General features: G+C 40.6%; 1 protein-coding gene across 1 annotated transcript in view; it reads left to right on the forward strand.

The window, feature by feature from the left end:
• galnt9 (polypeptide N-acetylgalactosaminyltransferase 9) overlaps window positions 1-20,041 on the forward strand; it is a 109,128-nt gene that overhangs the window by 68,133 nt on the left and 20,954 nt on the right. Inside the window, exon 6 of the mRNA XM_053421867.1 lies at window positions 1,828-1,945. Within this exon, the coding sequence (XP_053277842.1) occupies window positions 1,828-1,945 (118 nt within the window). The remainder of the gene's footprint in view (window positions 1-1,827; window positions 1,946-20,041) is intronic.

The following is a 20,041-nucleotide window of genomic DNA, read 5'->3' on the forward strand; positions in this document are numbered from 1 at the left end:
AGACGGTTTGTTGCAGAGTCCTGAGTGTTTTTAGGGGGGGATTTCAGCTTCAAAGCTGATGCTCATGATGATGAACACACAAATAATCGCTGTATCCTTCACCCTGCAGTTCCCCTCAATGATATGGACCACCGAAGCTTCTTGCAGCAAATTGTTTTGCTTTTATTACCCAAAACTTAACTTTACTTTGTTGTGTTTCACTTCAAATCTCCAACAGCTGTTTTCAACAAAAACAAGCTCTGATAAACCAACTTTACAGTACATGAACTGCACCATACAGCAGGCAGATAATTAGATAACCAACATACTACAACATAGGGACAGTGTTTAGTTAAAAAGGCATAGAGGTAATAATGTCTGATCTACTCAGCGGGACACATGGCTTTCAGTGCTGCCATACAAGCCAGTTGCCAGTCAGATTTACCTTAAGCCTCAGTGTATCCTCAGGTTCAGCCTGGTGGCCACTAACACCTCCTAACTTCTACTGATAGTTGGTAACTTCAGTTGAGCAGAAGACCTTCAAATGTACAAGGGACATTCGCCATCTTGTCCTATATTTTAAAATGATGCTAATACTGATCCATTACTGCTGGATGGGTAAGTGATTGACTGTCTGCTGAAACCTTTGTAACAAATTCCTAACACAGTTTTCAAGCAGCAGACCTGCGTACATGACCTATTTGATGTGTGGTGGATGAGGCAATCACAGACTGCAGGATGCAGTGTAGTTTCAGACGCTTCATTCATAAACCTGATGATTACATGTAATTACAGAATCACAAATGATTTACCAGTTAAAAGTCTGTCTGTCTGCATGAGTGATCGCCCACTCGTGCATTGTTTATCACTCGCTGCTTCTCTTATGTCTTTTTTGTTTGTTAGATAAATGGCATTTAATTGTGCAAGTAATTTAAATAATTTCCATTGGAAGCAACGCAAGAGAGTCGCCCTATCTGCTTAGCGTAAACGATCATGAAGGAGAGTTAGTTGACCCATACAGATATTGTAGATCTCCAACATGAATTAAACATCAGTGCACCAGTCTGGCTGGGTTATAAGGCAAGAATACGCTACTTTATCGCTGAGCTACAACTTGACATCCTGTAATGGAAGCAGGAGATAGATACATAGAAATCCAGCTCCTCCCGGTGCATTGTCTTTGAATAAAAGGCAGTTTTGTCTCAATTACAGTGGCTGCATTTTAAATTAACTGGGATGATGACAACGTCAGATTGTTTTCATTCATGCTGCTTCTAACATTTCAACATTTGTCACTCACACTGCAGCAACTCTGCTCTCAATAGAAAGCATAAAAGAATACTTAGAAGTTAATAACGACAGCACAGTGTTGCCTCATCATCTCTTCAGCATAGCAGCTGTACATTGAACCTTGTATATGCTGTACAGCCCATTCCAAAGCAACTGAAACAGACAAGTCCCTCTATGTTGCACATCAAACACAGTTTCAGCCTAATCAAATCTGATCTCAATTACATGAGATTTTCAGTCTTGATCAGCGGTAAAAAAAAACATACTTTACAACTCAGTGCTTGGATAAACCTTGCAACTTTTTATATTAAAACAGCAGGATATCTGGATATTTACATTGAGTTGATTGAACTGATACATCGTAAGACTGTGCTGTGACACATGAAAGGCTGCAACTAATCTTTGATGTGTTTTCTCATTCTGATTTAGAAAAACCCATAAAACCTGAGATGCTTTGATTCCATCTGTTTGGTTTTTTTTACGTTCTCTGAAGGTTTATACATGTTTAGTGGCTGAATAATAATATTCAAAATATACTTTCTCTCTCTGCTCCTGTAGAACTCCAGCTATGATTGGCTGCTCCTTCGTGGTGGATCGGGAGTACTTCGGTGAGATCGGTCTGCTGGATCCGGGAATGGAGGTCTACGGAGGAGAGAACATCGAGCTGGGCATGCGGGTAAGGACCACAGAAAGGATTTAAACCAGGAGGGGATTTTGAGAGATATCCTGAAATGTTTCTCTTCTTTTTAGAACCTGAATTAAATCTCACAGCGGTGGAATTGCTCAGAGAATTGGTGTCAGAAAAAGTTTTTTAATGAGGCATTCTTTCAACGCTGGAAGTTGCCGGTGTACACCAGGAAGGCCACACATACAAACCCCATAATTACAAGTCCCTTATTTCAGGGAGTAACATTTAGATGAACAGTCCTGGTTGGGATGATTCGTGAAATCTGTAATCAGACTTTGGAACAGCTTATGATGGAATGTTCTTATGTTTCCCAGCTGGAGGGCAACAGCTTAACAGACAAACCCAGGGGCGTAAACAGAAGCCATGATTAAACTTAGAAAAATTTCATAGATGGGATTTGGGGAGAGAAAAATAAAAAATCTCCTTAATGCAAAATCTTCTTCTGCTAACCCAAAGGCTCTAAAGCCTGTATACAGAAAATGTAAATCTCTCTTGCTGCTGCTTTGAGTTGAATTTAACGCTTCATGTGAGCGAAGGGGCTCGCTGCAGAACTGGTTAGCGTTTAAATTCAGAAAATGTTTCTCTCTAGCCGAGTGGAACCATTGTGAGTCTAAACGCACTCCTTGGGCTTATTGGAATGAGAAATGCTTGAGAGATTCCACTCCTTCATTTAACGACATCCCCCACATCCATTTCAGAATCTCGAGATGGTTTCAACGACACCTCTGGAGTGTCGGCCGCCTTTGAAAAAGCCACTTGAGCGAACGGGCCGGAGAAATGGATCTTAGTTTACAGATGGCTGCGGTGCTTTATTGAAGTCAGAGACAGTTATAGTTGTTGATGACCATTTCAGAGCCTCCTATTATTCCACATGGAGTAGCTGCTTCCCCTGCACCAATAACATGGGCTTTTCTTGTACAATCAATAACAATAATGACACTCATCTAGTCGAGGCTCATGTTTTTTATCTGATGCTTGTTTTGCCATTATCAAAGAGTGATAACTCAGCATTATGTGTTTTGTGCCAGCCCCCAGTGGCCTCCCCCAAGGTTACAGCGCTTTGTCATTCAGTAGAGCCTCTTTTATAGAGCTAACAAACCATGCATCTGAGTTAGACGAGGTTTGTGGGAGGAGATCAATTCAGCTGCAGCAGCTAAATAAAGTTGGAACAACTCTATTGAGCTCTGTGAAATAGCGTAACAGCGAACTTGTTTTGGTTCCCAATCAAACATGCTCTTCATCGACTCTTGTGCATATTTACTGTAGCTTTTTGATCCATGAAGTGAAGAGAATCTGCCTCTCCGTCACAAACACAATTACCTCTCCACCTGTTCGACCTGCCTGTGTGGAAACGAAACACATGCCATGGGGAGGCGGCCATTCAGCACATGTGCAAGCTTGAATAGGTCCGCAGTCAACAACCAGCTTCCACCATTCATATAGCGCGGCTGCTAATGGAATGGAGATAGGTTGCCGGTGAGTGGACGCAAATGGCTCCTCTAAGGCTACCATGGCTCAGGCAGCTCATTGTGGTGCCGGCTGAGGAGTTGCCATTTGGGATAAGCTTGATTGACAAGAACATGTTTAACAATTAGCCGGGGCTGCTCACAATAGCTGAGCCTGCCCGCTTCCATCTGACTGCAGGGGGCTGATGAAAGGCTGGGTTCACACAGAAAGGTTATGGCATATTTATTATTTACTGAGAGATGTGACTTCTATAGCGTTCTCTGGCTAGAAAGGCGGCTGGGACACAAAGAACTGGACCCCTTTTTATGAGCAGAAAGAAGGCTCGGATGTGCGGGGCTGATTATTCAGTGCAGAGGGCTGCGTGTGGTGTTGTTTCCGAGAGGAAAGGAACAGAATGGAACCAGGGGAAGGGAAAATAAATCATAGAACTCGTCGCAGTTTCCTGTTTGTTCAGGTGTGAAATGATTTAACAGGTAGGACTTGTAAATGAAAAGAAATGAACAGATAGGGGAGAAAGCTGCAGAGACAAAGACAATGGATATGTAAAAGATGCTGCAGCATCATGCAGTGAAGGGTAGATGACTCATGAATTCTTGGTTTGACATCTGCATAGAGTGGGAACATCAATACCATTGGAAGATAAAGTACACCTAAGTGGATGTGTTCTCACTCTTATTGCATCTCCTTCTGCCACACGCAGGAACAGAATCATTTGTAATATCCTCACCTTGGTAAATGATTGTAAATGTCATATCTGAGCAAGAACATCTGGCTTACATGCAAGGTCCGTGTGCAAACATAGAAAAATGGTTGGAGACAGAAATGATCAATTCTGCTAGAAGTGTCAATGTGAGTTTACCTCGTAATGTGTCTCTAACCCCTACTGCTATGCTGAGTCTTTGCTGATATAGCATCTCAGGAGACCGAGACATTAGCTTTCATTCCAATGTTCCTGTGGGCACTGCTATTATAGTGTGAAGACTCACTCCGCAAATATAATACTACATCAAATCTATCAGGGGTCATCCCTGCAGCTGCTGCTCCTTCCACTGAGACTTGATGTGGAGAGAGGCCTTTCTGTTCATACAATGCAATACTGTTAAAACCTGATCACTCTGTATGGATCAGGGTAAAATTCTTTGAATCTCTGATGTCTGTGCATTGTGTGTAATATAAACTAGTTTGCCTGATTGTACTTTTACCATATATTAAACATTTTTCTTGAGATTATCAAAGGATATTTTTATATCATACATATATTGTTTGCCTATGCAGGGTGAAATGCCAGAAAAACATGAATGATCATCGATTCGAACCATTTTAACTATGTAAAAGTTCGAAGTAAATACAATTATGTTCCAGATTTAAATTAATTATACTATGCCACAAACTTACTCGTTCTTTCAATTCTTTCATCAGAAAACTGATAATTAATTAAACAATCTTGTGTCTTACTTGAATGTTTTACTTCAGCATGATAATTGTGTTGATTCCCGGTATGCTTTATTTTTCCAGTAGGTAAACAAAAATCGACCCACTCATTTGTATGTTGCATCATGACTGTGGCGGAAATAAAACGTTAATTGGACCAAATTAAAGTATTCAAATAAAAAATGCAAAAACAGTTTTAATTCTGACACGCTCTATAAGTAACCCTTCCACAAAGTGCAGCATGTGGTCTGCCCAAACTCTGCAGCTGCGGTTGTGGTATTCGACGGCCTCAGCAGCAGTGAGCCCACGAGGGAAAAACATATATCAGTCAGTCAGCACCTGCACAGTTGGAGCAAGCTTAACGTCGTCACACAGTAGTGGGGCGAGTTTGTAACGCTGTTTAAAGTCAGGATGTTTCCGTTATGAGGTGGAGGATGGTGAGACAGAGTCAGAGTGGGAGGCTGTGATTCTTCCCTGGAAGCACATACATACAGACCTGGTAAATCATGCACCCACAAAGGTATAAAAGATCTATGTGCCACTGCCGCCACAGATTTTTTTATAAAGGCCTGAAGATGTTTATCTCACCCTTTATCCACAAAAAGCCTAATAACCTACAGTCGACAATCTCAGATGAAAACATGAATCATGACATTAAGTCCTGTCTGTTCCCTTTAATCCTACTTTAGCACGTACTTTACTTTGGCAGAACTTTCAGTGATGTGCACCGATTCAGGTTAATAAACATTGATGTGAGCCAAAACACGACGGTAACCTCATTTCAGCCGAGAAAAAAACATCCAATCTGAGTCTACATGGTGTCACCCACACAATATGTGCTCACTCAAGCATCCGGAAATTATCCAAACTGCTTTATGAAACCTGTCCTCTTGCCATAACACTTCAATCACTCAGTCAGAGAAACTCTGTGATCTCACAGGGTGGCCGGCTTGTCTCGATGACATTTATCAAGCTCACTCAGAACTCCCGTCACAAGTAATGAACCAAATAATTATTCCCTTATTTCTCCCTTTGAAGTCGTGTCTCAATAACCACCTGGGTTTGGCCGCGAGGCATCTGATCGTGATCTCTCTGTTCTGAGGAGAATTGAGCTAATTAAACCCCAGCAATACCGACAGCGAGACAGTGGTGGGACATAATTACACTTCACGCCGTCCCCTTTATATTCCAAGCACAGTTATTGTGGTATAATGGCATTTTACAGCACAACAGTTCAGTATATCTGCAGTTTCTGCTAAAAATGTGCGTCAGGTGAAAGGGGCTGAAGCGATGTTATTTTAAATGTCCTTTCTAAATAGTGTCTATAAAACTGCTTTGAAGTCATTGAAGAAAATAAACGTGTTCATCCAGAACCTGCCTGAGAAACATCATGGTTTTAAGTGTTTTTCAATATAAAGCAAATCCAGTGGTATCATCTGTATATCCATGGGGACACTGGAAATATAAAATAATAAAAAATAATCTTAATCGGCTTAGTTCTAATTGTGCCAATATTCCAAAATTAAACAACTATCGGCTAACTTAATCCGAGGAGATGATTTTTTGACCCCAAGTGACAAAATGACCAGGCCATCATATATTCCTCTCAGACTCCACCCACGTCCTCCATCCTCCCCTTAGGCTGGAGATAAGTAGAGCGCTGTAGTGCGTGAGTCAAAAGCCTTTATAACCACTTAGGCTGACCATTCAATCTTTTGAAGTTGTTTAGGTTTGGTTTTAAAACCAAAGGTGTTGTAATGTCCAGGTTAAATTGTCAACATCTACATCCCCAAATCCATTGCAAGCCCTCACTCTAGCACAGCATGTAATCTGGTAACAAAGGACATTTATTTATGGTCAAATACTGTAGATTATTGTTTACTGTAACAACCTTTGTGGCTAAGACAATTCAGTTACCAGTCAAGCAGACAACAAAGCCAGTCTGCTGCTTACATCATCCACTACTACCACTTTTTTCCAGATGGTAACTTTGCTTCATGAACAAAAAAAAGCCTCATCTCAGAGATGAGTCAGTGAGCTTTATTTCAGGAAGCACAATAACAGGTGCTGCTTCAAAGCAGCTGGTAGAAAGAGTCTGATGTTTCTTTGTTTGATGTTTCCCAGTTTGTTCCGGGAACATCTGCCCCACTGATACAAACTTGGACACGTTTAGAACAACTGTTTAACCACACAAGCCAGTTTGGAGTTGTACTATTATAATATTTCTAATACAGCTATTATAGTAAATTTATACAATATGAGAAATAAGAAAAAGATTTTGTGCTGAAATGAAAATGTTCGTTCAAGTCGTATGAAAGTTCAAGTGCACTCTCTGAAAGTGTGGTCTGTAATTTTGTGGGAATCCCTTCAGTCAAGGTTGTGTTTAGATCTTTTGATAATCAGTGCATAATGACACCGACTCAGCTGCAGGTAAATGCAAACCCTAAAATAAATATTGTGTTCTTCTTCATTGCTAAATAATTCTTAACCAAGAAATAAGTGGGGTTCATATGTTGCGAGCACAAGATTGTTAGATTCTTCAGATTGCAGCTTCGTGACAGTCCAGCAGGGCTCTACCCTGTCCCTTCAATAGGATCAAACAGGGAATAGTTTTGGGGGAGGGGTTGTCTCATGTATTCACCATACAGGAGCAATCAGATGATGTCGTCCAGTTTTACAGACCAATCACGACACGCGACCGAACCTCCGAACCTCAGAACCTCCTAGCCGCAGCCCTTCCGCTGTGCGAGCAGTCACCTTGAAAAGGGCAGGGACGTCATTATGTGGCGGCATTAAGCCCCAGCCATCTGTGGACACCAGCCATTCTGGCAGCTTCAGAATCAGCAGCCTGCCCATGTCCATCAAGCAGAAAATGACAGTGGGCGCTAACCATATGTGAGTCCTCTCCTACAAGCTGTGTCATTCCAAAGATGAGAACTAATCTTAGGCCTCAGAGGAACTCTGATATGACACTTTTTAGCAAATGGATACAGATAAGCATAGAGAATTGTTGGTTAAATGCCACAATAAGGAATGCTGTTGCAGTCCAAGGACCAGGCACCATTCACATCACCACAATACAATAATAGCATGGTTTAGAGCTATTTATTGACTTTTGCATAAATAACCACTGTGGAAATGTAATCTTTTAAAGAGCTGTAGTCATGCAGGGGTCATTTTTTGCAAAACGGACCAGTTACCTGCAGTTGTGTCCAAGTCAAATCAAGACCTGCACAGATCCGTTAACATATGACCTGCAACGTGACCCATCACACTCATCTAATAGGTCATGTCCTCCATGTCTTCTTCTTTTGGTGATGGAGTTATGTTCTCAGAAAAAGTATCTTCATTTTTGCAGCAGCTGCTACCCTCATTGAGAAAGTATTTACCACTGCCTATTTCTGTCTTCATGTGATCCAATTTGATGTTCTAGCAAGTTCGCTGACATTAAATATAAAGCACAATCATTTCAATTGCAAATTTTCCAGAAAGAAAGACTCTTTGGTGCACACCCACTGCCCACCCACGTTTATAACATTTTAATCCAAGTTCATATCAGTATATTTTTAAGACCCAGGACTCCATTAGTTGTAGAGAGCTCAGTCTTGGCTCAATGTAAATGTGATTTGAACATGTTTACAAAATAAGGAACACAAATTAAAAGCTGCTGGGTAAATTCTTGTTCCAGTTTGTTCTTGGGGGAGGATTCTTTGGCATTCAAGATCCTGACGTGATTCAGAGCTTCATTGATCCCAGTCTTACTCGTCTCTTAACTGTACTTGCTCTCTTCTTAGACTTAACTACAGCTCCTATCTGTTTGCTCTACCCATCCCCGGTGCATGACTTATTCATCCTCTCACAACACTGTCAAGCTCCAACATGGGAGGAGCCCCCTGCTCTCCATCACTGGAGCGGGCGCACGGGTTACAGTGGCATCGGATATTGATTGGGCATTTGTCTTTTTCAATGCCTGCATTATTTAGCAGCTGAATCAATCCGTTGAGGCTTAATGGACTCAGGTTTAGTTACTCCATAGTTCATTACTGTACATCCCGGCCTGCATCCGTCTCGGGGAGGAGAGACAAGTGAGAACAGATGCAGCTGTAAAATGTTCTGTGTACAAGACTCAGGTATTGTTTCAGAAGAATTACTGCAGCGACTGAAGGACTTACAGCTGACATATGGTGCGGTGGAGCAGCTCTCCATATGCCGCGTGTTGTTGGGGAATTGGTATTCAATCAAAAGACATTATAAAACATGTTAATGGTTTTGCATTTATGCATCAGAGCATTCTACTCATATATAATCCAAGACTTACCGTGTCTTGTTGTTAGCTCAGGTCCTGTTAAAACGGGCTATGTCTGTAATTTACACCTCGACAGTATACTTTTGGGAAGCGTGCTTTATATATATACTCTGTTTAATGATGACATGCTACAGAGAAGATGAGACAACTTCCTGAGCATCCATGTATCTGAGAGAGACGCTGTGTTAGTGTTGAGGCCCAGAGGGTTGAGTAATTAGACAGACCTTGTCAGCTTGCCTATTATCCATGTGAATCATAAACCTCATCATAAACCTCTTTCAGGAGTGACTGCAGATACTCCCTCCTTCATCGGAGCACATTTTGAAAAGGTAATCAAGAGCACTTCAGATGCGCATTTCAACTCCTTCTGCCTTTTAGCACAAATGCATTCTATGGATAAGCATCAAAAGCTATCTGTGGGTCGTCACCAGGAAATACAGTAACAAGCACACATCACACATCAGCCCCACGCCCCTCCATTATGTGACAGTAGTTAATCTGTTCACATAATTGCATCTGCCGTGCGTCTCACACTCTGTGGCTGAAAATTTGAGATGATCTGACAAGGTCAGAGTATTTGAAGAGTACTAGCACGTGCCGACTCAGCCACACCAGCAAATCAGCAGGCATATCAAAGGCGAAGGGCAGCAACTTCGTGGAATTAGCTTTTGACAGGCGGGCTTAAAAGGGCCTCTGCATCTATCTATCTCTCCATCAACATCCTCCAATTTATGCTTGTATGTGCAGGAGAGGCAGGAAAATAAGGCATGAAATGAAATGATGGGCCACGGGGAGTGGCTCATATTAAGCCTCTCCATGGTCGAGAGTCCCCAACGCTTTGAATCAGCACTGATCATCGCACAAGACTTCAGAGGAAGGGAGGGGAGGAGACTAGCTCGGTGACCTTTCTGTGTGAGATTTCAACCAAATGGGAAAAACGTAGCTCCTGTTTTAAAACGCAGATCTAAACGGAGAGACACAAATATGAAAGAGATTGCAGCAAGAGTGGAAAGAAAACCTGCAATCTTGAAAAATATGTTTATTCTTTTTTTTTAATAATTATTATTGTTCGGGATTTTTTTCTCAGTGGAGGAGTTATTTTGTATTGTCTCAGCGATAGCACCCATTGTTTAGGTGGAGACTGTATAGTATACAGTAAAAGGGAAGAAACAGTTGGCGTACACAATGGGCAATGTTTTACTCCCACCCGCTGGTTGATAACATCACCTTGTTGTGTCATTGGGGTTGTCTTATCATTCCATGATAATCAAAGCTACTTTCATGATACAAGAAATTGATAAATGATGGAGCTTTTTTCTATCTTCATTCAAGAGCATGGTCTTTCATTTTGAGAGCATGACTTTTGAATTCATGTTCAGGTTGTCTATTACTTGTAAGCCAAACCCTGCCCTTGCACTTAAATAGCCCCTCTATGCACTTACATCTTCTCTGCTTGTGCTCAAACTGTATGCTTGCACTCAGATATATTGTTGCTCGCACAGATTTCCTGTGCTCTAGATTCAGCCGTTGTCTTTGTGATCCCTGCCTCGTTTGGGCCCTACGCTTTACTTAAGAGAGTCCCGTGCGGACGATTACTCTATAACTGGGTTCATCCACTCCTGCCCTCCACGGCTCTATTATATGGGTTAAGAATTGTCAGTCATGAAGTTTACCTTTTCCCTTCTAGCACACCGAGGATGCCGGTGTAGCAAAAATAAAAATAAAAGAAATAAAGAAGGGCTATGTAGCTATTATTATAAAATAAGAAGTATGTGTGCTATTATATACAATAACTGTCTTTTATTCCAAAAGTCATATAGAAAGCAAGGGGAAGTTTGGATAATAAAGCCGTGGAGGGTGTGGATAAACCCAGTTAAAGAGTAACCGCCCGCATGGGTGAAGCGAACGCGCCTGCAACGAGGCAGGGATCATTTCATTGGTTGACCACTGGTCAACACTACACCTGGCATTCTATTGGTTGGGGAACTACGACATGGTTGTTGCTAAAAAATATCCAAGAGCAGAAGAGAAATCTGAGAGCAGGAGATTCACGAGCACACAGAAAGCCGCCACGGTGCGGAGAAGGGATGAAGCTGGAGCGCAGGAAACCGTAAATAATTATCATATTATCAGTAGAGAGGTATTTGAAAGTGGATTACAGACATTAAAAAGGAAAACACAGGCTCATTCAATCAAGTGCATTGAATAAGAGTTGAGGGTCGTGCTCTGTGTCTCCTAACACAATGACTCAGTGACCCACGTTATATCCTGCTCCATCCCACACTGTTCAGCTCCTACATTGATGTTATGGTGTCAATGCTGTGTCCCAATTAGCTGACTAGCTTCTGCCTTTGAAAAATTTGAATTTATTATTTATGTAAATTAAGGCCATGGTAAACTGTGGCGGAGACCTGTCAATGCGGCATTTCCTCCTTTTCTGATGGAGGTCGATAAATCGTAAATTACTAAATGTGCATTCAACACTTCAGACACCAGTGTGGAGTGGAAGCTGCACCTCGGGAAAAGGATCTGAGATCCTCTTAAAATTCATGAGAAAAAACAAACTGCACCTGCATTAGTGTCGGAAATTGTCTGATGTCACAGCGGTGTAGTGGAGAGAATTGTGTGAGTGTTTGTCCTCCTCATTATAACATTGCCTCTGTGTCTCTCTGTTGATACACTCACCCCCAACAGCTTGAAAAAATGACTTGCTACCAAGTGATATTCACAGCTTTCAGATCTGGAAATTAGTGTTGGCGTGAATAAACATTGCATAGTGACACGAGAGATGAATCTAAATAAGGGGAAAAAAAGGTCTGTGTCCGTGCATGTTTTAATAGATGCTGCCTTCTCTTTGTTTAATAACAGTTTTGACAGCACAGGACCATTCAACGCATCACAGACACTTCACACTGTGTTCACTGTGCCCCACACAATCACTTGATACTTGTTTTTAAATTCGTCACGTCTTTCTCTCCATAACAGTAAAAAAAAGGAATAAAAGAAGACATCAATATGCGGGGTGGTTTGCCTGCACCCTTAATCAGCATTTCCTTGCATTTTCTTTGAAATGGGTTCAAGTTCTGGGACAGTATCCTGCAGAAACACATCCCTTGGGTATAGAAATTGCAGAGCAGAGAACATTTCAATTAAAAACATGGACGTGTGCAAGTCCCCAGATGCAGCTAACCTCACTAGACTCATTATCTCAAGAGGATACAGTGTGTGTGGATGGCTTCCTTCCAAGTTAACCGTGCGCGTCTCAGTGTGAGGTCACATGACTGGATGTGGCTCAGCCTTACTTTACTCTGAATACTTGAAGTGTTGGTGTTCACAGTCTACTGCCTCTGGTGCCTGGTTACAACACCTCTTCATTAATTCTTTTGAACATAAAGCTTCAGCCATCAGTCTGTTTATGCTGAGACAGTATCTTATGTGAAATGTTAAATAGGTCACCTGTGGTAACAAATACCGGTGAAGTATGAAGGAAATCTGAAGTTTCTTCCATTTAAGCATCTTTCAGCTCATTTGTGTGGTTCACGCCCTGTACTCACTAATGCAAAGCAAGTTTCTCCTCGGCTTTTGTGCCTATCGTTCACATGGAAACTGCATTTTGTGTCACTAAAACAAGATCTTCACAAAGGTCTTCAATATGATTCCTCCTACTGTTAATGTTTGGGAAACAATGGCATCACAAATCACCTTGTGCATGACCACTGTTGATTTGTGTACCGAGCAGGAACTTCAAACAACAACAACAACAACAATGGCTGTATACCAGTTGCACTATGTCTTGTTGCACTGCTAAGTCTAATTACAACTGCGCCACATCAATGACATTCACAGGCATTGATCAATGATGTAGACTTTATCCCCACCTGCTGTTCCAGCCTACTTCTTTGAGCTTATTTTGTTATTTTTGTAAAAAGATGGTGTCGAGGGGAAATCATCCATTCTATAAGTATCCTCAGTAGAGTAGACAAAGCCTCAGTACCACAGCTTGACTCAGTGTCATTTTCAGACGCAGCCAAAAACCAATGTTCAACCTACTGTTCACTATGTGCTCAGGACCAAACAGAAGACTTAACAATGTTAGCAAATATAGTGAACATAGTTTAGCATTCAGCAGCTAAAGAGCCAGATATTTCTCTCTGGAGTCAGTTGAGAGCAGAGTGCATGTTGGACGCTCATACATATGATGAACCGAAACATAACTTCACAGGAATGCTAATATGGCAGCTGTTTACAGACACGTTTCACCATATTAACTTCATAAGATACAATATGTCAGGGTTGTGTTTACAGATTAGTGCACCGCCCCTCAAGTGGCCTACATGTTGATGAATAAAGATTTAATGTTTTATCATGTGTAATCGGTAGAGAAGGCGCGTGATGTAAGATCATGTAATTGACCTACAGAGGCAACAATATCCATTTTATTTCACATTCAGGACATGCAGTCGTAGTTTAATATCATAGATCTGATGTTTGCAATGCAGGTTCAGAATCAGTTCTGAATGCAGCAGTCACATGATCGTCTGCCCTGGTTTTGAAACATCTCAGCCTGTTATTGAATATTTAAATAAGAAGTCATAAGTTGATATACTTATAGCTGCAGTACTTATAATGTATTCTTAATAGAAAGAAACAGTTGCCTGAAATTTCCATATTCACAAGCTGAGAGGAATACTAAATAAAAGTAGCTGTTAAAAGTAAAGTGGATTTATATAAAGTCAATTCCACCAACAGACTAACTAATTATCTTATTCTCCATATGGAGAGAAATAAATGAGAGGAAGAATTTAATGGATTTTTATGATGTTCTCTGAAGAAATTTCTAACAACCTGGTTGAGTGGCATTCAATTGTGGCTTTGCCTTTCATTATAAGACCTGCTATAAGAGCCTAGACCTTTTGTTAAAGTGTGAACAGCTTTTAAATGTTTCTTGGGCCAGAATTCGTAAAGTACGCATCAATTTATTAAATATTTAGCATTTTTAAAAAGAAGAAAGCATCATTGGCCACTCTGACTGGAATCTGCATGTTACGAATGCAGTCATAAGTAAAGGACTTTTAAAGTGTTGCTAGATGTTAAGTAAATGAAGTGATGCTCCTATAGTTCTACAACAAAGACACTAGCATTGATGTCTCCAGTGTCTCCAAGACCATGACTCTAACAGATGTCAATTATTGGCTGTGTGATTGTGGAAAGTGAGAAACTGTTACTAAAGCATTGTTTTTAGAGCAGAACAGCAGATGGTTAATACTCTGCATGCAGGTGTGAGAATACAAGACATGTTGTTTGATAATGACATCGTTACAAGTCATTAAGAAAAATATATGACACTGTAGATACACATAAATTACTATGAAAGCTTTAAGGTAGAAGATTAAAAGCACAGAAATATCCGGACACCGTTTGGTATGTTTGTGTAACTGAAAGCGTCAGAAAGCATTAATCTATAAACCTGCAGATAATCTTTCTTTCAGTTATGTATAAAAATTAGATCCAGAATGCATCTTCACACCTCATCTGTTTCTGCCCGAGCTGTGAAAAGTGCAGATGAACTCTGGTTGACTCTGGACTATTGCTGCGCTCGTTTCTGGAAAAACCTGGGGCTCTTGTTTGTTGCTGCAGGATCATTTTCCTCCTGTCTAACAAATGCATCAGGCTGCCGAGCGAGATGAGGCATAATGTGATGTCTGCATGACCTCAGCACACCCTCTCATCCTTTCATCTGGGTTTCAGTTGCTCTCTGACCCTTATCCCATTTTGACCACTGATTAAAAAAAGACTCATTGATACTATTTGTCTTTCAGTTTCGCTTTGCACTGGTGGCGTTGAAAATGAGAGTTTATTTCCTAAGCCAAAAGTTTATAACTATACTCCCAACAAAAGTGATTTTTAGAAGTTCGAACTACATCGTAACCCAAAAATCCAACCAACAATCTGACATTCACTTTCACCTGTTTGGTTGGCCAGCTGTTCAGAGGTGAAAGAGTGAGCAGGGTTTGCACTTGTCTCCCACACTCCTTGTTTTCATTCCTCACACAGTATCTTTTTCTGTCACTGTTTATTTGTGTGCTTTGATAAATGATAGGGACCATCTGGAATCGCTAGTAAAAGGCGCAGAATTCTGAGCAGTGTTTTCAAAGGCATCACTATATAAATTTAAAGGAGTAGTAATAATAACAATAATAATAATAACTTTATTATTATTATTAATAACTTTTGTATACCACATATCTAAACGAGTTAACACATTTTTGGGGCTTCATTGCTGGATAGGGAGAGGCGGTGGACTAGTGGCAGAAACTTGGACTATGGGCAGAAAAGGTCTCTGGTTCGTCTCTGGTTCGACTCCACGGAGAAACAACAAAAAGACGAACCTGGATTGATCTGTCCAAAAATCCAAGAGGATTCTCTCTACCCTGTCTAGTGTCCCTGAGCAAGGCACCTTACTCCCCCAACATCCGCTCCCCGGGCGCCGTACTTGGCTGCTCACCGCTCTGTGTGTCCTGCACCAGATGGGTCAAAAGCAGAGGTTAAATTTCCCTACCTGCATGAGTGTGCCATGTGTTTGGGACAAATAAATGCATCCCAATCTTAATCTTAATGGTGGGAGGAAGTAGAGAGGTGTCGTCCATCTTTATATTGAGTTTGTGGTCTGAACAACTACTGAGAATCATGTGAGGCAGAGGACAGACAGCAGCAGGGAGGGGTCTAGGTGTTGTCTATAATGAGGAGCACTGGACTCTACTTTAAATGTCACTGTTTAATTAACAGTTCTGACTGGTTAAATAGCATTTCAGTTACCCTTAAAGTTATTGCCTCTGTACGTGCATGCAATTTCATTTCATTCTAATGGGGGAACATTGATGAGGCCTGATTATTATTGTTTTAATTATTAATCAGGGTTTTAATGGGGAGTTTTCTCCCCCCATGGTAAAGAAAGAATGTTTATTTTTAATCATGTGAAATGAGCAAATATCATACATCCAAAGCCTCGGAGTGTCCCCATCATAAGCTTGGCCATGCTGCATTTTCCCACTTCATTGATTGTATTGTGTAAAAGGCGTTTATGGAAACCTGTTTAGTGCTGTTAATAGCTTTTATGCTTTTTATGGCTGATGTTTGCTGCAGCCCTGTGGAGCTTCTCACACAAACGGTCCGGCTGCAATTAACTAACTGCATGTACAGAGACAATTAAATTAAATCAGCAATTACATTACCACTACATCACAGTGCTCTGTGTTAAGTCCCTCCTCTTATTGATGCAGGCTCAGATTTTATGAAGGGTCAGTGCCAAATGGACGTCATCAAAATACAGTCCTAAGTATGCGTGGGTGGGTTTTCAAAAGAGGTGGGCATCTTATTTGGTATTTAGATTTTATCATATTTTCATAATAATTAAATTTTTAAAGGCACAATCAGTAGCCACCTCTTTTTGAAGCCCTCCATCCTCTGCACCTATTTTGCTTACAGTTGTATTTTAATGATTTTTTTAAATTGAAACATTTTTCAAAGATTCATTTTTCATCTAATCCAGGAAGACAAATGTTTATTTTCTGTGTGTGTGCACCGGCTTTTGTTGGATGCTCTTTTGTGTAATTAAATAATGATCTTTTCAGTAAGTCAGTAGTAGCAGATAATCACTTTTCCCTAGGGAACACTGCAGGTTCGACTGAATTCCTGGATAGACTCAGGAGCAGTATGTTACTCACACACACCCACAAACACATGCCTTCGCAGACACACACACACACACACACACACACACACACACACACACACACACACACACACACACACACACACACCTGTTTCTGCTTCAAACCATCAGCTTCTCATGGGTTAAAGAAGGTCACATCAGCATCACTGAATCTCAAAGACAGGGCTGACTCTACAGATGTCCTCCCACAGGTTGTTTTGCTGTTACTTTAATGGAAGACAGTATTCTGCCATATAGTTTGTTGTTTGGGATTAGATTTCACTACACATATGCAATTAAATTAATTTATAATTTTTAATTATTTATTGTCTTAGCCTGGATCCTGACACCCGGTAAAATATCATCTGCAAAGAAGTTTTTCTAATTTACTAATATTTCTAATAAGTGCTTTAGCTATTGATAACACTTCAAACTATTGGATATGTGATTATTCAATTTGGGATTTTAAGGTTATATTAAATCTATCAATACAGCTTGTTTTGTCTTGTTGGTATATCTGGATTATTTTAGGTCTGAATGGTTCCCTATAGAATAACAGTTGGATCATGTAGCTTGCAGCTCTTAAATAAAAAAACGTACATATATTCATATTCATGATGTGAAAGAAGTGTTCAAGGGAATATGAAAAGGACTTTTCAGTTATGTGGTGTTCATGCTGTGTTCATGCTTGTTTCCATGTTTCAACACTGCTGCGAACTGATGTTGTTCTTGGTTATCTTTCAGAGGAGAAATGCAATCTTAATAGAATATGCAATACTGTCAACACATCAATTTTTCATTACATTTGACCACATACCTGCCATCTCAGACAGGACTGAGGTTCAAGTTCCATACATGTGAGGTCCAGCAAGCTGCAGCAGTCCTATTGCTTCCTATTTATCCACTCTCTCTGATGTGATGTAATCTAAGCATTACACATTGTCCAAACACACAGAATCCGTCACACTGTACTGGACAGATATTGACAAACCAGATAAACTGCTTTAGATAAAACACATTTTGTTTACAGACCGTCATACGGATTCAGAGCTTAGACTGTGTGCGAGGAGCTGCAGGAGCTGCAGGAGCTGCAGGAGCTCAGTTCAGTCTGTCATGCTATCTTTTTTCGCCCTGTGCTGTAGCACCCACAGGAACCAGAACTGATGGATGATATAGCAATAATTCTCTGTTGGATATTTCCCTTAATTGTTACTTGCAGTTTACTTAGCATATGATTTACAGCACACCATGTTGGGATAAGTGATCAAATCAAAATTATGCTTATTGAGATGATTGCAGCCCCATCGACTGCCACTGGTAACAGCTGGTTCAGTGGTGACAATGAAATCTGTCACTGTTACCAAATATAATTAAAAGAACACATGATCAAACTAATGTACAGCATGATTGTGTATTTTTAACAATGCATGGACGTGCACTGATCAGAAAAACAAATTGGTTGGATTATGGTAAGGGTTACTGGTTTTGTTGTCGTGACTGATGAGAAATAAAAGGTCTTTCTTTCATTACTGACAAAAAGCTTGTTTAGCTTCGGCCCCTGCATGGAGCCTGATGGGGGTGCAGAGGAATCGCAGCCTGTTTCACAAGCTTAGTTAGCTATTAGGTTTCTGACCTTCTGGAAATGGTGGTTTAGAACATATTGATCTTTAATTTGCTTTTAGTGCCGTGCAAACTGCTAACTGCAATTACACACATCCACGTTTTCAATTATCCATGAGTGCTCTGTGCACATATCCACAAGCACTTAACTCACATAGATAGTAACACAGACACACACACACACACACACACACACACACACACACACACACACACACACACACACACACATACACACACACACACACCTACACACAGTCATGTCACCATTATTTAAGAGGATATAACATCGATGTGTTCATTTCCTGCAGACTCCAACCTTAACCATAACTACAACATCTGCCTAACACTTAGTCTGATATTTAAAGCGTTATGGTATGGGAAATAAAAGAAATAACCCCGCACACACACAACCAACAAAGATGAAATGATTACTTTCGGTATTTTACCCACACCCACATAAAAGCCACAACTACAGCACCTATCGTCACAAAGCAGAATGAGTCAGGAGGAGCAGTAAAGCAGGTAAAGCCTACTCCAAAGTAGTTATGGATTTTTTTTTAGGCCAGGGTCACTGTGGATCATGAGCAGAGAAGATGAGGGGTCAGGCAGTCAGCGGAGGTATTCAAGATCAGGTCAGGCCCTGCTCAACTACTCCATCACTGACACAGATGAGATGGTAAAGGGTTTCAGAGAAAGAGGAAATAACAGGGGACTGATGCCTCAACTGCCTTTTTTATTGTTTAATTTAAAAACTAATTTCCCTACACCTGTGAGCATGTAGTTTCTGTAATTATAATAAATAGGACCTGTTTTTGATACTGTTTTAGTTCCATGAACAATGCACAAACAGCCATTTAGCTCAAGGTTTATTGATTCAAACACATATTGGTCTAGTTGCTTGATAACACTTAATTCTAAGACACATTTCATAAATTTTTGTGCAATCAAAAAAACAATTTCACAGAAAAAAACAACTCAGTTTTCAGACATGAACTCCTGAGGACGTCCTCACAATTTGGACATTCCGGCTTCAAGTTTATTTTTATAAATCCCAGTGTTTGCGTGAGCAGTGGCGAACGCATCTTTCAGGCAATGTTTTGTGTGTAAGCAACAGTTATAAATGAGGCCCCAGAATTTTATGAATAGTTCTTTAATTTGTCAACATGACTCTTGCGTAAATTAGGGAAAGTTATGTGAAAACAGACTTTGAATGAATAGAATTTAGTTTGCTCCATTCTTACGATCAGCATGAACACTCTGATTTACTGAGTCAATCCCACATACACCGTCCTCTCGTTCACACTCACTCCAGCCCAAAATGTGTATTAATCCGCTGGTGTAAATAGTCCTCAACAGATACACTATTTACTCCTGAGTAAACATTCTACAGCAGCTGTTTAGGAAATTGTTGAGCTGTTTTTTGTAATACTTCTCTGCTGATTTATACCCTCAGTCTGGAGTAAGAGCAACGGAAAGGGTTATTAAATCAGAAAGAACTGAGATTTTGTTTTTGTTGTGTTCGTCGGATTTGTTCACTCTCACTAAA

This window comes from Pleuronectes platessa, chromosome 4 (genome assembly GCF_947347685.1).
Source record: "Pleuronectes platessa chromosome 4, fPlePla1.1, whole genome shotgun sequence".
NCBI classification, from domain to species: domain Eukaryota; kingdom Metazoa; phylum Chordata; class Actinopteri; order Pleuronectiformes; family Pleuronectidae; genus Pleuronectes; species Pleuronectes platessa.